The 23,618-nt window shown below is 37.6% G+C and overlaps 1 protein-coding gene across 2 annotated transcripts in view; it reads right to left on the reverse strand.

Moving 5' to 3' along the window:
- tnpo3 (transportin 3) overlaps positions 1–23,618 on the reverse strand; it is a 152,081-nt gene that overhangs the window by 17,538 nt on the left and 110,925 nt on the right. Inside the window, exons 10-19 of one of the 2 annotated variants that reach the window (XM_039761435.1) lie at positions 22,038–22,129; positions 21,809–21,948; positions 21,453–21,644; positions 18,047–18,138; positions 13,917–13,990; positions 9,506–9,566; positions 8,633–8,773; positions 4,924–5,040; positions 1,579–1,673; positions 1,305–1,461 (exon numbers count right to left, since the gene is read on the reverse strand). In XM_039761435.1, coding sequence (XP_039617369.1) covers positions 1,305–1,461; positions 1,579–1,673; positions 4,924–5,040; positions 8,633–8,773; positions 9,506–9,566; positions 13,917–13,990; positions 18,047–18,138; positions 21,453–21,644; positions 21,809–21,948; positions 22,038–22,129 — 1,161 coding nt within the window. Of the gene's footprint in view, positions 1–1,304; positions 1,462–1,578; positions 1,674–4,923; positions 5,041–8,632; positions 8,774–9,505; positions 9,567–13,916; positions 13,994–18,046; positions 18,139–21,452; positions 21,645–21,808; positions 21,949–22,037; positions 22,130–23,618 lie in introns of both variants that reach the window. The other variant, XM_039761434.1, reaches the window with a different exon arrangement.

Here is a 23,618-nt window from a genome sequence, read left to right on the forward strand (position 1 = left end):
ATAACCAAATTAACTGCCAAATTAGTGAGTTGCAAATTATTTCCAAACTAAACAAACAGAACCACTGCAAAACCATACATTTGTGTGTGTTTTTTAAGAATATAAAAGGTTTTGGATATATAATTTTTGAGCATTTCATTTTCAGTTTAAGATCCGTGAGGCAGACCATCTATACACAGGCCTAATTTACAGGAGCAATAGCAAATTAGTATTAAACATAAACAAAAAAAATATGTTGCATCATATGTGAGCATTGTTCACCATACTTAACCTAAGTACGAAAGAGTTGTACAGGATATGTACGAGGGAAGTGTGACAGTGGTGAGGTCTACGGTAGGAGTGACGGATGCATTCAAGGTGGAGGTAGGATTACATCAGGGATCGGCTCTGAACCTTTTCTTATTTTCAATGGTGATGGACAGGTTGACAGATGAGATTAGACAGGAGTCCCCATGGGCTATGATGTCTGCTGATGACACTGTGATCTGTAGTGATAGTAGGGAGCAGGTTGAGGAGACCCTGGTGAGGTGGAGATATGCTCTAGAGCGGAGAGGAATGAAGGTCAGTAGGAACAATACAGAATACATGAGAAGGAGGTCAGTAGAATGGTGAGGATGCAGGTAGAGTTGGTGAAGGTGGATGAGTTTAAATACTTGGGATAAACAGTACAGAGTAATGGGGATTGTGGAAGAGAGGTGAAGAAGAGAGTGCAGGCATGGTGGAATGGGTGGAGAAGAGTGTCAGGAGTGATTTTTGACATATGGGTATCAGCAAGAGTGTAAGGGAAGGTCTACAGGACGGTAGTGACACCAGCTATGTTATATGGGTTGGAGACGGTGGGACTGACCAGAAAGCAGGAGACAGAGCTGGAGGTGGCAGAGTTAAAGATGCTAAAATTTGCATTGGGCGTGACGAGGATGAACAGGAGTAGAAATGAGTACATTAGAGGGTCAGCTCAAGTTGGATGGGTGGGAGACAAAGTCAGAGAGGCGAGATTGCATTGGTTTGGACATGTGCAGAGGAGAGATGCTGGGTATATTGGGAGAAGGATGCTAAGGATAGAGCTGCCAGGTAAGAGGAAAAGAGGAAGGCCTAAGCAAAGGTTATGGATGTGGTGAGAAAGGACATGCAGGTGATCGGTGTAACAGAACATGATGAAGGGGACAGAAAGACATGGAAGAAGATGATCCGCTGTGGTGACACCAAACGGGAGCAGCCGAAAGAAGAAGAAGTTCACCATACTTAACCTATAGCAGCAATCTGTTATACTGCTGGCACCACTTAACAGATATTTGGGTACTCACATCATTAGAAATGCCTGTATGGATAAGATCTCTCATGAATTTCATGACGCTACAGTTGGCATCTCGATGATCGAGAGTGGTGGAAGCAATGGCACACTGGATAATATGAATTATAATTTGACTTCTTAGTAGAGTAACAGGACTTCGCTGTATAAACCTGAAAGCGGGAGGGACATAAAGAACTTTTTTAAATTTTGTGTTTTAAGAATCAAAACATATATTTTAAAATCTTAAATTAAAGGAACAGTATTGTCTTTGCTTTATTTTATCTTACCTTGTTGCTAATCGGAAAAGGTCATCTACTGTATCAGGATGATTTCTGAGACCATAAGGTTGCTCAAGCAACTGAAAGGTGGGCATACATAAAGCCTATAAATAAAAAATAAACAGAAAAATACTTTTCTTAATAATAACAATTTGTATGAGGTCTGTCAACATTCAATTCCAAATTTCATATACAGTCATATGAAAATGTTTGGGAATCCCTCTTAATTCTTTGGATTTTTCTTTATCATTGGCTGAGCCTTCAAAGTAGCAGCTTCCTTTTAATATATCACATGCCTTATGAAAACAGTAGTATTTCAGCAGTGACATTAAGTTTATTGAGTTAACAGAAAATATGTAATATGCATCATAACAAAATTAGACAAGTGCATACATTTGGGCACCCCAACAGAGATATTACATCAATACTTAGTTGAGCCTCCTTCTGCAAATGTAACAGCCTCTAGACACCTCCTATAGCCTTTGATGAGCATCTGGATTCTGAATGGAGGTACTTTTCACCATTCTTCCATACAAAATCTCTCCAGTTCAGTTAAATTTGATGGCTGCCGAGCATGGACAGCCTGCTTCAAATCATCCCATATACTTATGATGATATTCAAGTCAGGGAACTGTGATGGCCATTCCAGAACATTGTACTTCTCCTTCTGCATGAATGCCTTTGTAGATTTCGAACTGTGTTTTGGGTCATTGTCTTGTTGGAATATCCAACCCCTGCGTAACTTCAAATTTGTGACTGTTGCATGAACATTATCCTGAAGAATTTGTTGATATTGGATTGAATTCATCTGACTCTCGACTTTAACAAGGGCCCCATTCCCTGTACTAGCACACAGCCCCACAGCATGATGGAACCTCCACCAAATTTGACAGTAGGTAGCAGGTGTTTTTCTTGGAATGTGGTTTTCTTCTTCCGCCATGCAAAGCGCTTTTTGTTATGACCAAATAACTCAATTTGTGTCTCATCAGTCCAAAGCACTTTGTTCCAAAATGAATCTGGCTTGTCTAAATGAGCATTTGCATACAACAAGCGACTCTGTTTGTGGTGTGAGTGCAGAAACAGCTTCTTTCTCATCATCCTGCCATACAGATGTTCTTTGTGCAAATTGTGCTGAATTGTAGAATGATGTACAGATACACCATCTGCAGCAAGATGTCCTTGCAGGTGTTTGGAGGTGATCTGTCGGTTGACTGTAACCATTCTCACAATCCTGCGCACATGCCGCTCCTGTAGTTTTCTTGGCCTACCAGACCTAGGTTTAACAGCAACTGTGCATGTGGCCTTCCATTTCCTGAATACATTCCTTACAGTTGAAACTGACAGTTTAAACTTATGAGATAGCTTTTTGTAGCCTTCCCCTAAACCATGATACTGAACAATCTTTGTTTTCAGATATTTTTGAGAGTTGCTTTGAGGATCCCATGCTGTCACTCTTCAGAGGAGAGTCAAAGGGAAGCACACCTTGCAATTGACCACCTTAAATACATTTTCTCATGACTGGACACACCTGTCTATGAAGGTCAAGGCTTAACAAGCTAATCCAACCAATTTGGTGTTGCAAGTAATCCGTATTGAGCAGTTACATGCATTCAAATCAACAACATTACAAGGGAACCCAAATTTTTGCACAGCCAATTTTTCACATTTGATTTAATTTCATACAACTAAATACTACTTCACTAAAAATCTTTGATAAACTGGATAAAGCTAGTAGTGCAAGAATAAAATTATTTGACTGTGTGACGATGCAGGTTTGCTACATGCTCCCATCTGCTGTTCAAGAGCCCTTGAACTCGTCACCGATGAGCTTAGCAGTGAGATGGTGCAAAAGCGTCAAGTGCTTTTATTTAAAACAACAACAAAAACAAAGTGTTCAAAATAAAGTGCAGTGTATGCAAAATTCTTCAAATAAATAATCCATAAAAGCAGATGTGACGCATGGAGGTTAAAACCAATAAATAGAAAAAGTCTTCTTAAAAACAACGAGGTTAAAATGCAGAAAGCAATCTTTTAAAAACAAGCCTGGTGACTTCTCTACCTGGCGGCTCCCCTGCTTCCCCTGTCTGGGCCACTCAGCAGGGGAGTCGCCCTACTTGCAGCTGACCTTAACTCTGCCTACTTCAGCTGTTTATGTTTAGTTCGCTTCTCCGATCCCTGACTCCGGTAGGCTCCTCCTGACAGCGACTTGGGATCCACAGCGACCAGGGTGCCCACGCAGGGGAATACACTCCCCAAGTCCCGACCCCCGCTGCCTTCCGGTCAATCCCGCTCCATGATCACTCAGCGGGAGTGACCACTACTACTATTCCCCAGGTGTCGGCCCAACACCCAGGCTCACTGTTCAGCTGCAACGCGAGCCTGCACTCGCTCGCTCTCCTGCACCGACTTTCTCTCTGTCCATTGCTTCCTGCAACCTCCGTTCTTTTCTTTCCTTTCTTCTTTCTCTCCCTCTCTAACCGACTCGTGCTTCTATTATCAAGAGGGCATTGCAGCTGTGGCAAATCAGCGGCCCCAGGAACAATCACGGATGTGGACAGTCTCTCACCTGTGCACTTAGGTGAGAAACGCCCACACCGCAAATTGCCCCGAGAACCCCTTCAGCCACACAACCACCATGCTGCCCCCTCACCCAGCCGCGAGCACGGTGATTATTTATTTAAAAGTGGTCTTTTTGTTGTGGACCCGCTACACCACAGACTGTTAATAGGGTCAGTGAAGCTGTTGATAACCACGTGGTAAGCAGAAGGACAGGATGACGTTATTTTCAAGTTGTTCAGAGAAGAGGTGGTTCTACAAGTAAAAGCACAAGTAGTACTGTGGGTTCTCTGTTTGGCTACATCCACAGAAACAAACGTTTGGCCCTAGATTAAACAAAAAATCTAACCTCAACTACAATTAAGATCCACACAAAAATATAAAACTGTAGTATACAACAGACAGACAGACAGAGAGCGAGAGAGAGAAAAAAGGAGAATGGGAATTTGGAACATTACAGTATGTACCCCCCGACCACCCAATAATTAAATATCTTGCAACTGTCAATAACACAGAGAACCAAAGAACATTTCACAGGTTTTTCCTGTTAAATGTTTTTTGTGAAAACAGCATGCCAATGATCTCTCTACTAGTTTCATTTTCCGGATACAGGAACGTATATGACCCAATAAATTTAAAATTGTACATTTTCATGCTCAAATTTGCTATAACTAATACTAATATTTCTAATAATACATTTTAAAGTTTCAATTATTGTTTCTGGAGTGGACAGCAATAAAAACCCAAGAGTTCTGAATATATATTGAATGTTCGTTTATACTCTATAATATCCAGTACCTGTAACATGTCTAGCAGCCCTTGCCGACAGCCTTCTTCCATGCCATACTCATCCACGAGGATGCTTCCCAAATATAAGAAACATGAGTGTGGGTATATCTGATACACATTCACCATCTGAAGAAAAAAAAAAAAGAGATTTTAGAGAATATTTTTCATATTAAAATTACACTACATGAAAGTTATGTAATGTTTTAACCTTTGGTGCTTGTTTATTGTAATATACTGACCACAGAATGCAACTCTCCAGAGTTGTACTGCCCTCGGATGCAGAAAAAAGCCTTTCATAGTGTAGAATGGGGTTATTTATTTATTTACTGTACAGCACAAATTTGGTTTGACCTCATTACACTGTATATGCATAGATGAAATTATTTTTGCTAGTAAATAAGCCTCAGTCTGCATTAATAATATGAATTTGGATTACAAAGAATTAGAAAGCAGAAGCAGACAAATTTGTCTTGTCCTCTATCATCAGTGCTTTTCATGATTGCCACTGAACCATTAGCTAGTCATCTCTAGAAGCAATCAGAGATGAAAGGGGCCATTAAAGAAAGGCTTGAATAGAAAATATCTCTTTGAGCTGATGATAGGATACTTTACATTACATATCGTATCTACAATCTCTTCTAACATTGATTTTAAACTTACTACATGAATTTCATAAGATATCTAGATTAAAATTTAATTTGAATAAAAACATAAAAACAAGTCTTTAAAAACTTAAACTGAAGTGTAACATAATTTACAACACTAATTACTTTCAATTTACAAGCAATCTAGTCATCCATCCATCCATCTTCCAACCCGCTGAATCAGAACACAGGGTCACGGGGGTATACTGGAGCCAATCCCAGCCAACACAGGGCACAAGGCAGGAACCAATCCTGGGTAGGGTGCCAACCCACCGCAGGACACACACAAACACACCCACACACCAAGCACACACTAGGGCCAATTTAGAATCGCCAATCCACCTAACGTTCATGTCTGTGGACTGTGGGAGGAAACTGGAGCGCCCGGAGGAAAACCACGCAGACACGGGGAGAAAATGCAAAATCCACGCAGGGAGGACCTGGGAAGTGAACCCGGGTCTCCTAACTGCGAGGCAGCAGCGCTACCACTGTGCCACCGTGCCGCCCTAGTCATCCACCAATTACTAAAAATTTGGATGTTTTTAGTGGTCATCCTGGACATATTTTAAAGTATAGAAGCTCTTTATCAGTTTCCCCTATGCATTAATGCCATTTTTCAACTTTTTCTAACCTATTTAATATTTATCTTGTGGAAAACACTTAAGACTGGAGCACACAGAGATCTCTAATTTGACTGAATTTGCATCATTTGTATAATTACACTCCAAATTTAATCTTCCAGTTTTATTTTTTTTCCTATAAACAAAATCAGACAAAGTGTTAGAAGCATTCCACTCAATTTTCCATACCTCTCACCAATAAGGCAATACTGGCAGGATGAATCTTCTGAAAAAAGATTCATACAGCAATGCTACAATATATAAAAATATTTCAAGGAATTCACCCTTTAATGATTGTAAGGGATCTTTCTATTACATTTTCAGGAAAGGAATTCACAGAATATACAGTAATCCCTCGCTATATCGCGCTTCGACTTTCGCGGCTTCACTCTATCGCGGATTTTAAATGTAAGCACATCTAAATATATATCACGAATTTTTCGCTGGTTCGCGGATTTTTGTGGACAATGGGTCTTTTAATTTATGGTACATGCTTCCTCAGTTTGTTTGCCCAGTTGATTTCATACAAGGGACGCTATTGGTGGATGGCTTAGAAGCTACCCAATCAGAGCATGTATTACATATTAACTAAAACTCCTCAATGCTGTAAGATATGCTTCCCGCGCGGTGCTTGATTGTTTGCTTCACTCTATCTCTCTCACTCTCTCTGCCTGACAGAGGGGGTGTGAGCAGAGGGGCTGTTTGCACAGAGGCTGTTTGCCTAGAAGATACGGACGCTCCTCTACAAAATGGCGCTTTATCGTGGTGCTTCTGCATACTTAAAAGCACGTATTGATTTTTTGATTGTTTGCTTTTCTTAGCGAGCTCTCTCTCTGACATTCTCTGCTCCTGAAGGCGCTCCTTTAAAGAGAAAATATGTTTGCATTCTTTTAATTGTGAGAAAGAACTGCCATCTCAGTCTTGTCATGGAGCACAGTTTAAACTTTTGACTAAAGGGTGTTATTTCATGTCTAGAGGGCTCTAATTATGTTAACAGTGTGGGAGAGTTTATAAGGGCTTAAAATATATAAAAATAACCATACAAACATATGGTTTCTACTTCGCGGATTTTCACCTATCGCGGGGGGTTCTGGAACGCAACCCCCACAATCGAGGAGGGATTACTGTAAAATAAAATCTTTTATTAACCACATATAGCTTGTTTAAAATTGTCTAAAATGTACCAAAGGCAAGATTCAACTTTGCGAGTGTTATTATCCAACTCCAACACCTGTAGGCCATATCTTTTGGAAAGGCCCAACAGCAATATCATTTTAGGCCAAAATCGATTTTTTTCTAGATAGCTTTACATATAAAGTCTCCGTCATTGCATTAATGGTAATGTATGGTTTACTACCAGATGGGATTAAAGTGTGTAAAGACAAATTTGTTATAATATCCTATATCACAATGCTAGCATTGCAGCCCTGCCCAGGATTGGTTCCTGCCTTGCGCCCTGTGTTGGCTGGGATTGGCTCCAGCAGACCCCTGTGACCCTGTGTTCGGATTCAACGGGTTGGAAAATGGCTGGATGGACACTACTAGCATGTAGACTCATTTTGCTGGAAAAAATTCCAATCCACTTTCCATAACCATTGGGAAAGAGAAATCAATTCTTTTTAAAACAATCTGTACACAAGTTTAAGTGCATATATATTTACATTGCATCAGGCTTAACTGGCAATACCAATTCATTGAATCAATGAGTGAGAATATATAGATCAAAACTGGTATCAGAATTGTCCAATTCCTTAACATGAAATTGGCACCGGCCCTAAAAAAAAACCAAAACCTAATTAGAGCATCCCTAGTACCTAATATAGTAATACCTGAATTACTGCAAGATTACTAACTGCCTGTTTTTAATCATTCTACATACACTCTATCCTTGCCTGGAATCTAATTAAATAGAAATGTAGTCTCTTCTCCTACAAGAGATCCATTAGCATTTATCTCCAACTTGTTTACACTGCCAGAAACTTGAAATCTTAATGAAACAATCAAAACAAGATAGTGTTTCACCTTTGTATATCTGCTTTCAAAATTATTCAAATTACCAATGGCAATTGCAGTATCAAGAAAAACAGTATCATGACTGTACTGAAATGTACCAGCATCATTTGAACTTTGCCATAGTCCACGCAGCTGTTTACCATGTATTAAAGGCAATGCACGTTTCTCACTTGCAACAGAAAGTTTATTTTGCAATTTTTGAACATGGTCCCTTATATATTAAAAACCACCTTAATATGCTTTCATGCCAAATCTAACTTGGAATAGGTAGCAAAGTCACAGAAAGGAAAAAAATTATACGTTTTATTATATAACTTGTATGGTGTGATTATACTATAAAAGATGTCTCTAAAGAGAAAGTGTGAGGGGAAAAACACATGGCAAAAGAAAAACATCCTTAATATATCTTCGGAAAACTCAATTCTCACAAAATGTGCTTACCTGAGTAACTAGTGGTTGAAGAAGGGCAGCTGAACCCTTGCCCACACACCGCACTGCAAAACGAAGACATCTACAGCACCTTTCTACAATTCTGTTATCAGCTTGATGTTTATTTAGGGTTTCTGATAAAATGGGCCAGATCTAATTAGAAAAAAAGAATTCATTTATAGTAAATCTGATACCTCTAACAATCAATCAACAGGTATGCTTGTGTGTGTATTTTACTAATCATTTCAAAAGATACAGAAAAAAAGACAACAACAAAGACATAAAGTGTTATGTAAAAAAAAAATTACAGATAATCAAAAACTTTATTGCTTTATATTATTTGAATAAGACTTAGAAGTCTCTCACAAAAGCAGATGTGTATGAGAGCTAAACTGCAAGTGACTAGGAAACAGTCTAGACTTTTTATACAGTATATCCTAACACAAAGGTCCCTATCACATGTGTCGATATACTAAACATTTAAATAAGAGCCTTTTATGATGTCTCAGTATATTGTCTTTAGTGTAGATAAAGCCTGCATATATTACCTTCTTGCATTTCTGCATCACTCAGTAATTAGGCTGACACATTTAGGACCAAGGGGTTGCTGATAAAAACTCATTGTTGTATCTTTAAGAGCAACCAGTATCAAAAGATACTTTCAAAAGTAAACAAAACCGATAAAAAAAACCAAGACACATTTCAAATGTTTGTAATGTTAAATTTCTATAAGGCAACATATAAATTAAAAACCACATGCAGAGAAGTTCACAAATACACTGACTTAATATGGTTATCAGATCCATCATGCAAATATTTATTATAATAAAAAATAGAAAAAAGAGGTTTGTTTCTATATAAACTTTGAGGAAAAAATAAAGGTACCTCCTGAATAACTTTTTGACAAGGATGCGTCTGTCCATTTTCTACAATAGGGTTTGTATGCCTGAAACATTGACAAAAATGACTGACATTAGTAAACTTTGAGCTTTGACACTCACAAACTAGTATATTTCTAAGAGTGCAGATAGCACTTAATATTTATCTGTATTTATAAAAATAAACATATAAACTATCAGTATGTGTTTATAAGTCTGTAGCTAAAGCTCCATAAACAGAATAGCAGCAACCATGCATTTCTGCTTTCGTACTAATTCCATATTATGGTATTACCCAAGTAACTTTGAGACACATTTTTGTGTATGACTATTGAGTTATTATGTAAGCCATGTCATTCACAAAAAATAAAGCTGTAAGAAACAAAAAAGGAATCTGCTATGCTTTTCTTTTAGTATTGAATTTCACATTTTGCTCTGGTTTATTGCCTTTTATTCTACTGCATTGTGTATCCAGTATCTATCTGTTTTAGTGTTCTATTTTGGAAACATTTGTATCCAATGTAACATATTTCTGCTCTTTCTTTCTGAGACTCTGTGAAGCATCTTGAGTGTGGGAAAGGCACTATATAAATAAAATTTATTATTATTATTATTATTATTATTATGATAAGGAATAACCCAAAAGAGATGCCCAGATATAGAATGAAAAGAGTAGGGATATGCTACTTGAATCTGATCCAATGGAATAACTGAACAAATTCCAGTTTTGTTACACTAAAAGTTAGACAGTTTAAGACTACATTTATTACTAAATATTAATGCTTCACATAATTTTTTAAAACTTATTGTAAAAGAAATCAAACATTAACTAATATTTTATTTGAATGTCATGTGCATCCTACATACAGTTTACTCAGAAAGTATTCAGACCCTCTTCATATTTCGTTATATTACAGCGTTATATTAAAATATTCTTTTTTCCTCCTCAAGCAACACTGAATATTCCAGAATGACCAATTAAAACAGGATTTTAAACATTTTTGCAAATTATTTAAATAAAAAAACTTGAAACATCACACTGACACATGCATTCAGACCCTTAGCCTTGATACTTCAGATTTGGCTCAGGTTCATCCCATTTTATTATTTATTGTTGAAATGTTTCAACAACTTGTTTGGTGCCCACTTGTGGAAATTTCAATTGATTGGGCATGATTAGGAAAGGCACACCCCTGGCTATAAAAGGTACCACAGCTGAATGTGTATCAGAGAAAAAACAAAGCAATGAGGTCAAAAGAATCATCTCTAGTACTTAACGACAGGATTATGGCGAGGAAGAAATATGAAGAAGATTAAAAAAAAAAAAATGGCAGCAGCATTGAAGGCTCCCAAGAGCACAGTGACATTCATAATTCTTAAATGAAATAAATCTGGAAAAACTAGGGCCCTACTTAGAGATGGCCTTATGACCAAACTGAGCAATCAGGGAGAAGGTGCTTGCTAAGATAGGTGAACAGGTAATGAAGATAACACATGCTACAAGAATGTACAAGCCTGGACGTGAGTCCAATCAGGCACTTCTGAAGAGACCTGAAAAAAAGCTGTCCATCAATGTTCTCCTTCCAACCTGACATAACTTGAGAGGATCTGTAGGAATTCTCCAAATCCAAGTGTGCAAAGCTTTTCGCATGATACTCGAGAAGACCTCAGGGTATAACTGGTGCCAAAACTGCATCAACAGAGTGGTGAGTAAAGGCTCTGAGAACTTGTGTCAAAGTGATATTTCAGTATTTTATTTGTAATAAATTTGCAAAAAAATGTATTTCTTGTTGTCACTTTGTCATTCTGAGGTATTAAGTGTTGCTTGATGAGGTTAAATAATGATTTTTAAAGATATCACCACAAAACGGCAATATCTCAAAATGTGAAAAATTGAAGGGGTCCGAATACTTTGTGAATACACTGTATATAAACAAAAACAGTTCAATAACTGACCAAATATTTCATATTAAATGTTCCTCTTCGACTGCAAGTAAAAACTATCCTGGGCAACAAGTACATGATATTAGCAACAGGGTTTGTTATAATTGCATTATCCCTGTTATTGATTTTTGCTGCTTTAGACACAATTTTTCTGTTTATCTGTTATGAATAACTTGTAAGCTTAAACTCAATAAAAATGACCATGCACATGTTTGTTATAAAAAATGTAGCTTAATAAAAACACTTCTTTTTTTTTTTGCCTAATATGTGCACCGTGCCGCAACTTTGCAGCTTCAGCGTTTTGTTAGTAGGTTGCTGGGGCATGCTTCACTGCTGCCTCCCAGGAGGCATTACATACCACATTCATGTAGGCTCCACTATAAAAACCCAGTGTGCACTCAAGCTCTTTGTTCAAGATAGCAGATTAAAACCTTGAACATTCTTAGTCTTGTGCTCTTAGTTTTTACTGTTCTGGTAAATGATTTACATCATTCTACTTGATTCGGGGTCATAGTTTAGTGTCTTGGTTCTGGGGACATTGATTATGGTTTGGCCCTTTAAGTTTGATGACAGTGTTTCTGAACTTTTAGATATCAACTATGATCGCAGTTTTCATACCTGTGCAACTGCTCGCAATCTACAATGGCAACAGAGATTTAAAAAGCAGGTGGACCTGGTCTATACTGTTGTCCAGCCATGCCTCACTGGATAATCACAATTGGCTTAATGCATTGTTTATCACACAAAATTATTTAGCTTTTATGCACTTGTCAAAATGTGGCAAAATGTGTAAAAAAAAATCATGGCAGACATTCTGTTATGCCCTGCATCTCTTTTCTTTATGGACTTTTTATTTCAACTCTTTCCTTTGTATACGTCTGAAACTTCATTACATTTGAGGCCAAAATTACACATCAAGAAGGGCAAAATTTGGTACTCAAATGGTGGAAAACACAGTAATGGTAAATTGTAAATATCTCAAATGTTCTTTGACCTTAAGTATACCCCTTGATGCCTCTGCTTGCCAATTTTACATTTTCTTGCAAATTTAGTTTTTAACTCATTTTTTGTTCACATTAGATTAAATTCACTACAGTAATTTATTAAACGTGTAAAGATTTCCATTGCTCCACTTTATATAAATTGGCATAAATATTTCTGAAAGTTCTCATTAGTGGTAGGGTAAACAAGGAAAGTATTTACATTAATAATAAAAACATTCTCATTCACAGCACTGCATTTTTGAACTCTGTAGAAGACAGGACTCTATTATCTAGGATGCTGTGTGAAAAAGCCATTTAACTGCCACACTATGGGAGTCTTTTACAAGAAAACATCCAGAAACAAAGTCTTTACATAAAAATTTGTAAAATATAATATATTAATAAGAACAATTTATAAACACTGCAGTTCCTTTAAGTTCACCAGCCACCAGCAACCACCAGGTAGCCATCATGTTTCACGTGTTTGCCCAAATCATGGCTGTCTTTATTAATCATCAGGACTGACAGAAAAAAGTAATTGCAACAGTCAATTTGGGAGCTACACACACATTTAAACTGGTGGATGTAAAGGAAAACAAGCAGATCTCCAACTCAGAACATTAAATGAATAACCGTACAAACAAAGTGACCAAGGAATTGAAAATTGCTTCCAAAGAGATCACCAAGAATAAAATAAAAAATAAAACACTTACAGAATGCCTAACTTGTTCAATTATATTGGATGTCAGATGTTAACGTTTAATTTTTAACATTTATTTAAAGAATGTAAAATGAACAAAGAAATAAAGCAAAACACTACACCTATTATAACCAGTGCAAACTGGATAAGAACAAGTTGTGAGTAATGTTTTAAATATATTTGTATAAATGCTATAGATGGAATATGGACAATATATAGCCAGGACTGTTACAACCTTTGAGGACTATCAAGCAGCTTTTTACAAAAGAACTCCTTTACTAAAGTTAATTCTTAATAAGCTGTACTTTTTAAATAATAACTTCTGAATTTTCTATCACAGCTCAAATTCTAGGTAGAATTACTTAAGAGAACCACTAGATAAAAAAACATTAGGCAGAGTACAAATCAGGATAAAACAAGTACAGATAAAGGAGAAACAGAGTTGAAGTTTAAATTCTAAAAAATGTATCAATAACAACCTTGATTATTCAACACTTCTAAACTTTCTAAAAATTGTAGTGCTATTACAGTAGTTTCTATAAAAGTCAAATATAAATAAAGCAAAACAATGTTAACATGAAAATAAAGTAACAATGTCCTACAATTAGAAGGTACATTCTCATCTTTTTTACATTAACAGTGTGAATATATCCAGATTCAATTTAAAAATCACAATGATAAAGCACAGAACAAAAGTTTTGTTTATGGAACTTCTGTGACTAGTGAATTCAATGAATGTAAAACAATTTTTTCAGGGACAAAAAAAGTATCAGAAGGGATTAGTGATTTACCTGAATATGACTGCTAATCTGTCAAGCCATAAAGTAGGGTCGGAGGATTTTCCATTACAGGGCTGCTGGGAAAGCTGCTACAAGGAAAAAAAGATGTAGATGCAGAAAACAGTTATAGATACATAATATAATACATATGTTTATCACATGAAATAAACTTAACTAAATAGATACAGAAAAAATCACAAAAACAATCCATGCTTGGAACCTACAACTTTCAGGTAGCACCACATTCAAACATAGGCCTATGCACTGAGGTCCTTACAACTAACAAAAACCATAGGCTAAAACAATTTTACTAATAGTGCTAAGAGAAATTAATAAGTTAATAAATAACAATGTCCTTATCTTACTGCCACCTACAACCCTGTTATTGGAGCTTGTGTAAAATTTGAATTTCCCTTTGGAACAAATGAAATATAATCTAATCTAAATATACATCCAACAAATGTTTCACATGGGCAAAGTACTTCATGATAGCCAAGTTGCAAATATGACAGCAATCAACAAAGCAGGGCACATAATGTATCCCAGTAATTATACAGCAATAAGCCTTACTTCAACACTATGCAAAACAGGAAGGTATAATTAAAAAAAATAATATGAAATAACATATGTTATGAGCCTGATGCAATTTTCTTAGCAAGTTTTAAATAACTGACAGTCAGAAATAGCATCAAAAATATGATGGGTTGTGACAGGTTTTTATTATGTAAGCAAGACTTTTATAAAGTAATTGCTTTGTTTGTGTTCAATGCAATAACATTTTTATTGGAGCTGTGTTGAAAATTATAAGCAACCAATCATCCCACGTTTCTTACGGCTAACTGCCAATTCCTCTCTGAGTAACAACGCCCTGTACGTATAGCTTGAGTCTCAAGGGATCCCAGTTCCAGTGTACACCTCTAATGCATATATTCATTCCTAAGTGACATAATTTACAATGATATAAATTAATAATTACCAATCAATCATAACAGCAGTGTCTCCTAAAAACACTATGGACAGAAACCTAGCATATACTAGAGCTAGAGTCACACTTTTTTTCAATTTCTGGAGTTGGAGGCATTTTTGAACACCAAAAATCTTGCTTACCATGCCACCCAAAAAATGTACATTTTAACAGATACAATTCCCTAAATAACAGGTTTGGGTGAAAACAAAACAAAAGAAACTCCACTAATTAATATTTCCTGTAATGTGACCTGTTGTGAAAGAATGTTCAAGGTTAAGAAGAGATTATTTTTGTGAGGGCTTCCCCAGTGTTCAGAGAATTAGAACACCACTGACAAGAACAGATCATCAATTGAATAATCATAATTTATTCAATGTGTCTATGGTTTTTGCATGAAGACCGTGTCCCTGTGTTCTTGTTGCCGAATTTATTTTAAAGTATACCAATTCCGTTCATAATTTAAAAAGTTCAATCATGAAACTTCTACATCTCTGTTTGCTCAAACTGAACACGTTCAATTACTTCAGGCTCTCCTCATAGCTCATAACTCTCAATCCCAGAATTAGCCTAGTTTCTCTTCTCTGAGCTTCTCTTGTTCAGCTAGGTCTTTTTTTATATAACATGGAGATCAAAACTGTACACAATAATCAAGGAGAGACTTCACTAGTGTGTTACATAACTTGAGCATAAAATTCCTTTGACTTGTACTCCACATATCAGGATATATAACCTAATGTCCTTTTAGCTTTAGTGATCGCTTCTTTATACTGTCTTGTTGTTGATACTGATCAGTTCATTACAGTGGGTTGCAAAAATTTGGGCAACCTTGTCAATAGTCATTATTTTCCTGTATAAATCGTTGGTTGTTACGATAAAAAATGTCAGTTAAATATATCATATAGGAGACACAAACAGTGATATTTGAGAAGTGAAATGAAGTTTATTGGATTTACAGAAAGTGTGCAATAATTGTTCAAACAAAATCAGGCAGGTGCATAAATTTGGGCACCACAAAAAAGAAATGAAATCAATATTTAGTAGATCCGCCTTTGCAGAAATTACAGCCTCTAAACGCTTCCTGTAGCTTCCAATGAGAGTCTAGATTGTGGTTGAAGGTATTTTGGACCATTCCTCTTTACAAAACATCTCTAGTTCATTCAGGTTTGATGGCTTCCGAGCATGGACAGCTCTCTTTAACTCACACCACAGATTTTCAATTATATTCAGGTCTGGGGACTGAGATGGCCATTCCAGAATGTTGTACTTGTTCCTCTGCATGAATGCCTTAGTGGATTTTGAGCAGTGTTTCGGGTCGTTGTCTTGTTGAAAGATCCAGCCCCGGCATAGCTTCAGCTTTGTCACTGATTCCTGGACATTGGTCTCCAGAATCTGCTGATACTGAGTGGAATCCATGCGTCCCTCAACTTTGACAAGATTCCCAGTCCCTGCACTGGCCACACAGCCCCACAGCATGATGGAACCACCACCATATTTTACTGTAGGTAGCAGGTGTTTTTCTTGGAATGCTGTGTTCTTTTTCCTCCATGCATAACGCCCTTGTTATGCCCAAATAACTCAATTTTAGTTTCATCAGTCCACAGCACCTTATTCCAAAATGAAGCTGGCTTGTCCAAATGTGCTTGAGCATACCTCAAGCTGCTCTGTTTGTGCTGTGGGGAGAAAAGGCTTCCTCTGCATCACTCTCGCATACAGCATCTCCTTGTGTAAAGTGCCAATGGTTGAACGATGCACAGTGACTCCATCTGCTGCAAGATGATGTTGTAGGTCTTTGGTGCTGGTCTGTGGGTTGACTCTGACTGTTCTCACCATTCGTCGCTTCTGTCTATCCGAAATCTTTCTTGGTCTGCCACTTCGAGCCTTAACTTGAACTGAGCCTGTGGTCTTCCATTTCCTCAATATGTTCCTAACTGTGGAAACAGACAGCTTAAATCTCTGGGACAGCTTTCTGTATCCTTCCCCTAAACCATGATGGTGAACAATCTTTGTCTTCAGGTCATTTGAGAGTTGTTTTGTGACCCCCATGTTGCTACTCTTCAGAGAAAATTAAAAGAGGAGGGAAAGTTACAATTGCCCCTTAAATACTCTTTCTCGTTATAGGATTAATCTGTGTATGTAGGTCAGGGGTCACTGAGCTTACCAAGCCAATTTGAGTTCCAATAATTAGTTCTAAAAGTTTTGGAATCAATAAAATGACAACGGTGTCCAAATTTATGCACCTGCCTGATTTTGTTTGAACAATTATTGCACACTTTCTGTAAATCCAATAAACTTCATTTCACTTCTCAAATATCACTGTGTGTGTCTCCTATATGATATATTTAACTGACATTTTTTATCGTAACAACCAACGATTTATACAGGAAAATAATGACTATTGACAAGGTTGTCCAAACTTTTGCATCCCACTGTATGACTCCTAGGTCCTTCTCATAAGGTGTTCTTTCTAGTCTCAAACCTACTGTTGTGTATTCAAATCTAACATTTCTACTTGTAGTAATTTCTTTTATTACTATTCCACCTGGCTCAAATCTGTCTAAGCCTGTAGGCTGTAGAAATCTCTCAATAACAATGTAGCCTATTGAACATTATCTGCCCTTCCACCTAGCTGGGTATCATCTGAAAACCTAACTAGCTTATTGGTTTTTTTTTTCGTCCTCAGCACTGATCCTTGAGGGACACCACTTTTAACATCACCTAATTCTGAAAACTTTTCCCTTACCCCTTTTATTATTGTGTTTGAGCCATACTGTGGTTTGAATTGCCACTTCTTTTAGTTTGAACACACTGCTTCTTGAATTTTCACTTCATTTAATTTGAAAACAATGTGCCTCCAATTTTCAAATTTTTTTTGTTTCAATACACTGCACCTTGAAATCTCATGTATTTTAGTTTGAATTTACAAAATGGATTTCAAAAATGTATAACTTAGTAAACTAATAGAAAACAAAAAATAAAAAAATAAATGTGTATAACCAGCTAACAATTATCCCAAGATATTATAGGTTTTTGAAGATTTGTGTAAAATGTCAGCCAGTGACTTTTGGTTTTATCTGAAATCTGCCCTATTGCAGATTTTAAATACAGCATGTGTTTTTATATAAACATAATTCATATGTCATAATAAGGCATTGAAAGTGTATTAAACAGCACTTACCTTTTTAAGGGCTATAACTTGTACTGCACACAAGTCACTTAAGCATTCAGCTATCTTCTCTAGAGGAAGCCGAGCTAAAACTAACGCTGTGCCTAAAAGAGATATAAAGTTGAAGGTATTTCATGAATAATGATTAAAGTTAACTTATCTAAGCTAATGCAATACAAATATAACTGCTTTGGCAAAAATATACACAAATGTCATTCATTACTTCATTAATTTTCTGAATTTTCCATGTAGGGCTGTGGGAGGTAGAAACCTATTCCAACAGTAGTGAGCACGAGTCTCAAACTAACCCTTTTTGAGATCCACATTCACACTCACATCTACACTAACTCCTATAAAAAAAATTTAAGAGTCACACTGTGGAATACAGTATTCTATCTTTACGTTATTTATTATATCCCTATATATACGAGGTGTGGCAGAAAAGTAATGAGACTGGCAACACTGCAAGTGATCTGGCAATGCTGCGCAGTTGTCCTTGATAGAGCACGTGTATCAGTACCCTCCCATAGCTCAGTGCCAGTTTCAACTCCTTCCGTTAACTATGTGATTTTTGTGACTGCTATTAGCGAAGTTGTGTTTTTGGTTGTGCGTCACGCAAAATGGAACAGCGGAATTTGGAGCAATGTTGTGCCATTAAATTTTGTGTTAAGCTTGGAGTATCGGCAAGTGTGACGTTTAAAAAGTTAAAACAGGCCTATGGGGAACATTCTTTATCCCGAGCTCAAGTTTTTCGCTGGCACAAATCATTTTTGGAAGGCAGAAAACACATTGAAGATGAACACCGCTCAGGAGGCCTTCAACCGAAAACCAATGAAAACATCGAACGTGTGAACACTCTTGTGAGATCAGACCGTCGTTTAACATTAAGAATGTTGAGTGAACAATTAAATTTGAAAAGATTTACCGTTCATCAAATTCTGACTGAACATTTGCACATGCGAAAGGTCTGTGCCATAATGGTGCCGAAAAACCTCACAATTGAGCAGAAGGACAATCGAAAAAACAAGTGTCTTGATCTTCTTGACAGAATCGCTAATGAGCAAGATTTCTTTAGTCGTGTGATCACAGGTGATGAATCATGGATTTTTGAATACGATCCTGAGACCAAGAGGCAAAGTCAGGAGTGGCACACCGCAAACTCTCCTCGACGAAAGAAAGCTCGAATGAGCAAATCAAAGATCAAATCAATGCTGATTTGTTTTTTTGACAAAAGGGGAATCGTCCACAAAGAATTTGTTCCTCCAGGACAAACTGTCAACCAAGTTTTTAATAAAGACGTCCTTGAAAGGCTCAGAAAAAGGGTAATTCGCGTGAGACCAGACATTGCAGACAAATGGATGCTCCATCATGACAACGCCCCATGTCACACTGCCCTCTCCATAACAGAATTTTTGACCTCAAAAGGCATTCCTGTGGTTCCCCAGCCCCCTTATTCACCTGACCTCAGTCCGTGTGACTTTTTCCTTTTTCCTAAACTGAAAAATGTCCTCAAAGGACGTCATTTGGGGACTTTAGAAAACATCCAAAAGAGTGTAACGGACATGCTGAAGACCATACAGGTTGAAGACTTCCAGCGCTGCTACCAACAGTGGGAACAACGTCTCCATCGGTGTGTAGCTGCTCAAGGGAACTACTTTGAAGGGGATAACATTGATGTTTGAAAAAAATAAAAACTTTGGTAAATAAAAAATCAGTCTCACTACTTTTCTGCCACACCTCCATATATCCCAACTGGGTGGAAAACGGGACTTATCGTCCCTATCTGGAAAGGGAAGGGTGATCGCCTGGATTGCAGCAACTACAGGGAGATAACACTGCTCTTGGTGCCGGGTAAAGTCCTTGCTAGGGTTGTCCTCAATAGGATCCATGATCACTTGCTCACCTACCAGCGACCGGAACAGTCTGGTTTTATGCCCAAGAGGTCTACCATCGACAACATTCTGGCACTGAGGGTTCTCATGGAGCACAAACATGAATACCGGCACAGTTTCTTTGCAGCCTTTGTCGATTTTCGCAAAGCGCTCCGACTCAGTTGATCGAGCTGCCCTGTGGGACATCCTGAGGATTCACGGGATCCCCTCAAGGTTGCTGGATATCATAGCCGGCCTGTACATTGGTACTGCAAGTGCTGTACAGAGTGGAGGCAGGACCTCTGCGTTTTTCCCAGTTGATTCTGGGATTCGTAACGGGTGTGTTCTTGTTCCTACTCTATTCAATGCTTGTATGGACTGGGAGTTGGGCAAGTTCGTGGGGTCCAGTGGCTGTGGGGCATCTGATGGTGAAGAAAGATTCATGGATCCTGACTTTGCTGATGATGCTGTGATCTTCGTGGAGTCAATGGAGTCTCTGATCGGGGCGTTCGAGAGACTGAGTGAGGAGTCTAAGTGTTTGGGCTTGTGAGTGTCCTGGATAAAAACCAAGATCCAGGCCTTTAATAACCTCTTGGGCACAGCCATCAGCAGTGTGTCTGCCTGCAGAGAGAGTGTCGACCTTGTTGAGAGGTTTACTTACACCTTGGCAGGGACATTCATGTCTCTGGTGACTCTTCCTATGAAGATAGTAGATGGATTGGGAGAGCATGGGGGGTCATGAGGTCACTGGAAGGGGGTGTGTGGCACTCCCGATATCTATGCAAAAGGACGAAGGTCAAAGTCTTGAGTCCTGGTGCTTCCTGTCTTGCTATATGGTTGTAAGACATGGATGCTATCCAGTGACCTGAGACGAAGACTGGACTCCTTTGGTACTGTGTTTCTTTGGAGAATCTTTGGGTACCATTGGTTTGACTTTGTGACAAATGAGTGGTTGCTCTTGGAGTCCCGAATGAGGCACATAACCTGCATAGTGAGGGAGCGTCAGTTACGGCACTTACGGCCATGTGGCTCGTTTCCCCCGAGGGTGAGCTGGCATTGTTGGGGACCCGAGTGGCTGGACCAGGCCAAGGGGTTGCCCAAGTAACACCTGGCTGTGACAGATAAAGGGTCATTTCCGGAGGGTGGAACTGGACTGTGTGTCTGCCTGGGGGATTACCAACTGGGATGCCGAGTTGTTTCGTTGTGTAGTGGGTGTGGCAACGCACTGTACCAGTGCATGCTCCCTAACTTGACTTGTTATTGCCAAAATGTGATTTTCATGAAATTTCACTTGGTGACACCAAATCAAATAAAACAATAGAAAAATATAGCAGAAGGACAACTGTAATCATAATCCCTTACAGCCCTGAGACACTAATTTAACAGAAACATATTTTAGAAAACATATTTATCAAATTATCCATCCATCCATCATTCAACCCACTATATGTGTGGAAAATGTCCACAGATTGTGAGTACCGTTATAAAATCTGATAACCCACGTCACATCTAAACTTAAGACATTTCTCAGTAAGTTTGGCATATACCTTTAAGAAGTCCTACAGCTGCCTCAGGAGACAGTGCAAATGAGTCGAGGGAACGAGCAATATCCAAAAGCCCCTGAAAGTGTTGAGCCATGTGATCTCGGCACACAGAGCAGATATTATGGATTGCTTTAGCAGCTACTGATGCCAGGGGTTTCTCCCTCAACCCTTTCATCAAATAATTTAGCACTGGATCTACAATAGATTTTTCCAAAAAAAAAAAGTGAGAAAGCTAATCAAAAGGAAACAAATTTAAAATGAAGAATTACAAAAAAAAGATATCTGTTAAGTCCCCTTTCCATTGATAAATGTAACAAAACAAAAATCTTTAAAAAATGCAAATCCAAAAAAGTGAATACCTAAAAAATGAGGATTCCTGTCAACAACTTCACTCATCTCGCCAACTAACTCAATGCTGGTATATCTGACAGCAATATGTACCGTCTGTGGGAGCTGAACTACTGCCTCCAGGACTTCTGTTAAAGGAGGGTTATTTTCACTGTGGACATTAAAAACATTTAAATACATAAATTAAGTTTCAAAAATTTTAAATATATGAAATGATAAATAAAAAATTAATAAACTTACGGATCTACACTTTTTGCTATTGATGCCATTATGAAAAGAACTGCTTCGGTTACTTCCCATGATGGATTTCCATCTTTTAACGTGGAATAAAGCTGAAAACAATAAACAATATCGATCAAAAACTAAATTTCACTCTGCCTTATGCAATGTATGATATCAAATCAAAATTGTAAGCAGAAGAGGATAAACACTTATTATACAATAGAAAATTAGCCAATTTTCAAAGAGACAGCACTCAAGAGGCTCAAAATAAAAAGGGTTTTATCCCCCCATCCCCGCCTAAAAAAGCCCTCCCTACACTACCCTCAAAACTTGTCAGCCTTTTTCTTTGACATTTTTAATGAAATGAGACAATTCTTTAAACACAATTGTTATAGTGAAGCTCTCTACTCAAGCATACTGAAACACACACGATATAAGCTTTTAGTGAATGGTACAGGAATTAACACACTTTTTATATATTCCCTCTAGAAAATCATCATAACCTACTTTTTGTGAAATTAAACCATGGTAATGAAAATTAAACATACCTATTACATAAATGCATCTATTCCCAGGTGTGTTTACACATTATAACCCGTAATATCAAAGTGAAAATATTTTAAAAATTCAACAACAATTATTAGAATTTAATTAGTGAAACAGCTGGTTTGGATAAGTGATCAGCCCCTTAGAGTAAACATTATCAGCCTACACAGGGTTAACCAATCCCCTTGTAGATCACACACCAAGCCAATTTGCCCCCAACTAGCATCAATTGACGTATTCCTGATTACTTCAGGATAAAAGTCTGTTCCTTGAAGATTCCATGGCAAACCAAACGATTCATCACATTTGGAAAGGTTCTTTCAAGAAAGTTCCAGGATAAAGTTGTGGAAAGGCACAAATGAGCAGGAAGATACAAAAAGGTTTCTAAGGTTTTTACTATCCCTCTGATTATGTTTTAGAGCACTATTAAGAAGTGAAAAGCATATGGCAACACCAACACCTAGCTTAGACTGGGCTATCCCTCCAAACTGGAAACAGGAAGATATTGATTTGGAAAGCTACTAAGAACCAAACGGCAACTTTGAAGAACTTACAAATATTCACGGCTCTTGTTGGTTGGTCTGTGCATGGGACAACAATGTCACAAGCTTTACACAAACTTACCTATATGGAAGGTTGGCAAAAAAAGAAGACTCTTTAAAAATAAATATCACACTCAGTCTTGTTTGCACTTTGGCGAAAAAAAAACACACTTGGAAGAGTCTGATGTCAAGTGGTAAAGGGTTTTATGGTCAGTTGAGACCAAGAACAAACTTTTTAGACTCAATTCCAATAGCAATGTTTGGCAAAAAAAAAATACAACGCAGCACACCACACAAAATTTAGTCTTTTTCATTAAATTCAGTTTATTCTTGTGCAGTGCTCTTCACCAAGTACAGGCACACAGCGCTGTGACAAGTTCTCAGGTAAAATCCAAGCATAAATTTTACAAAGTACTAAACATAGAATTAGTACAAATATTATTCATTTTATTTATCAAATGCTTTTATCCAAGAGCAAATACAAGAGCGATTATAAGGTGCAAGCATCAAA

Source organism: Polypterus senegalus, chromosome 8 (assembly GCF_016835505.1).
Source record: "Polypterus senegalus isolate Bchr_013 chromosome 8, ASM1683550v1, whole genome shotgun sequence".
Taxonomy (NCBI): Eukaryota; Metazoa; Chordata; class Cladistia; order Polypteriformes; family Polypteridae; genus Polypterus; species Polypterus senegalus.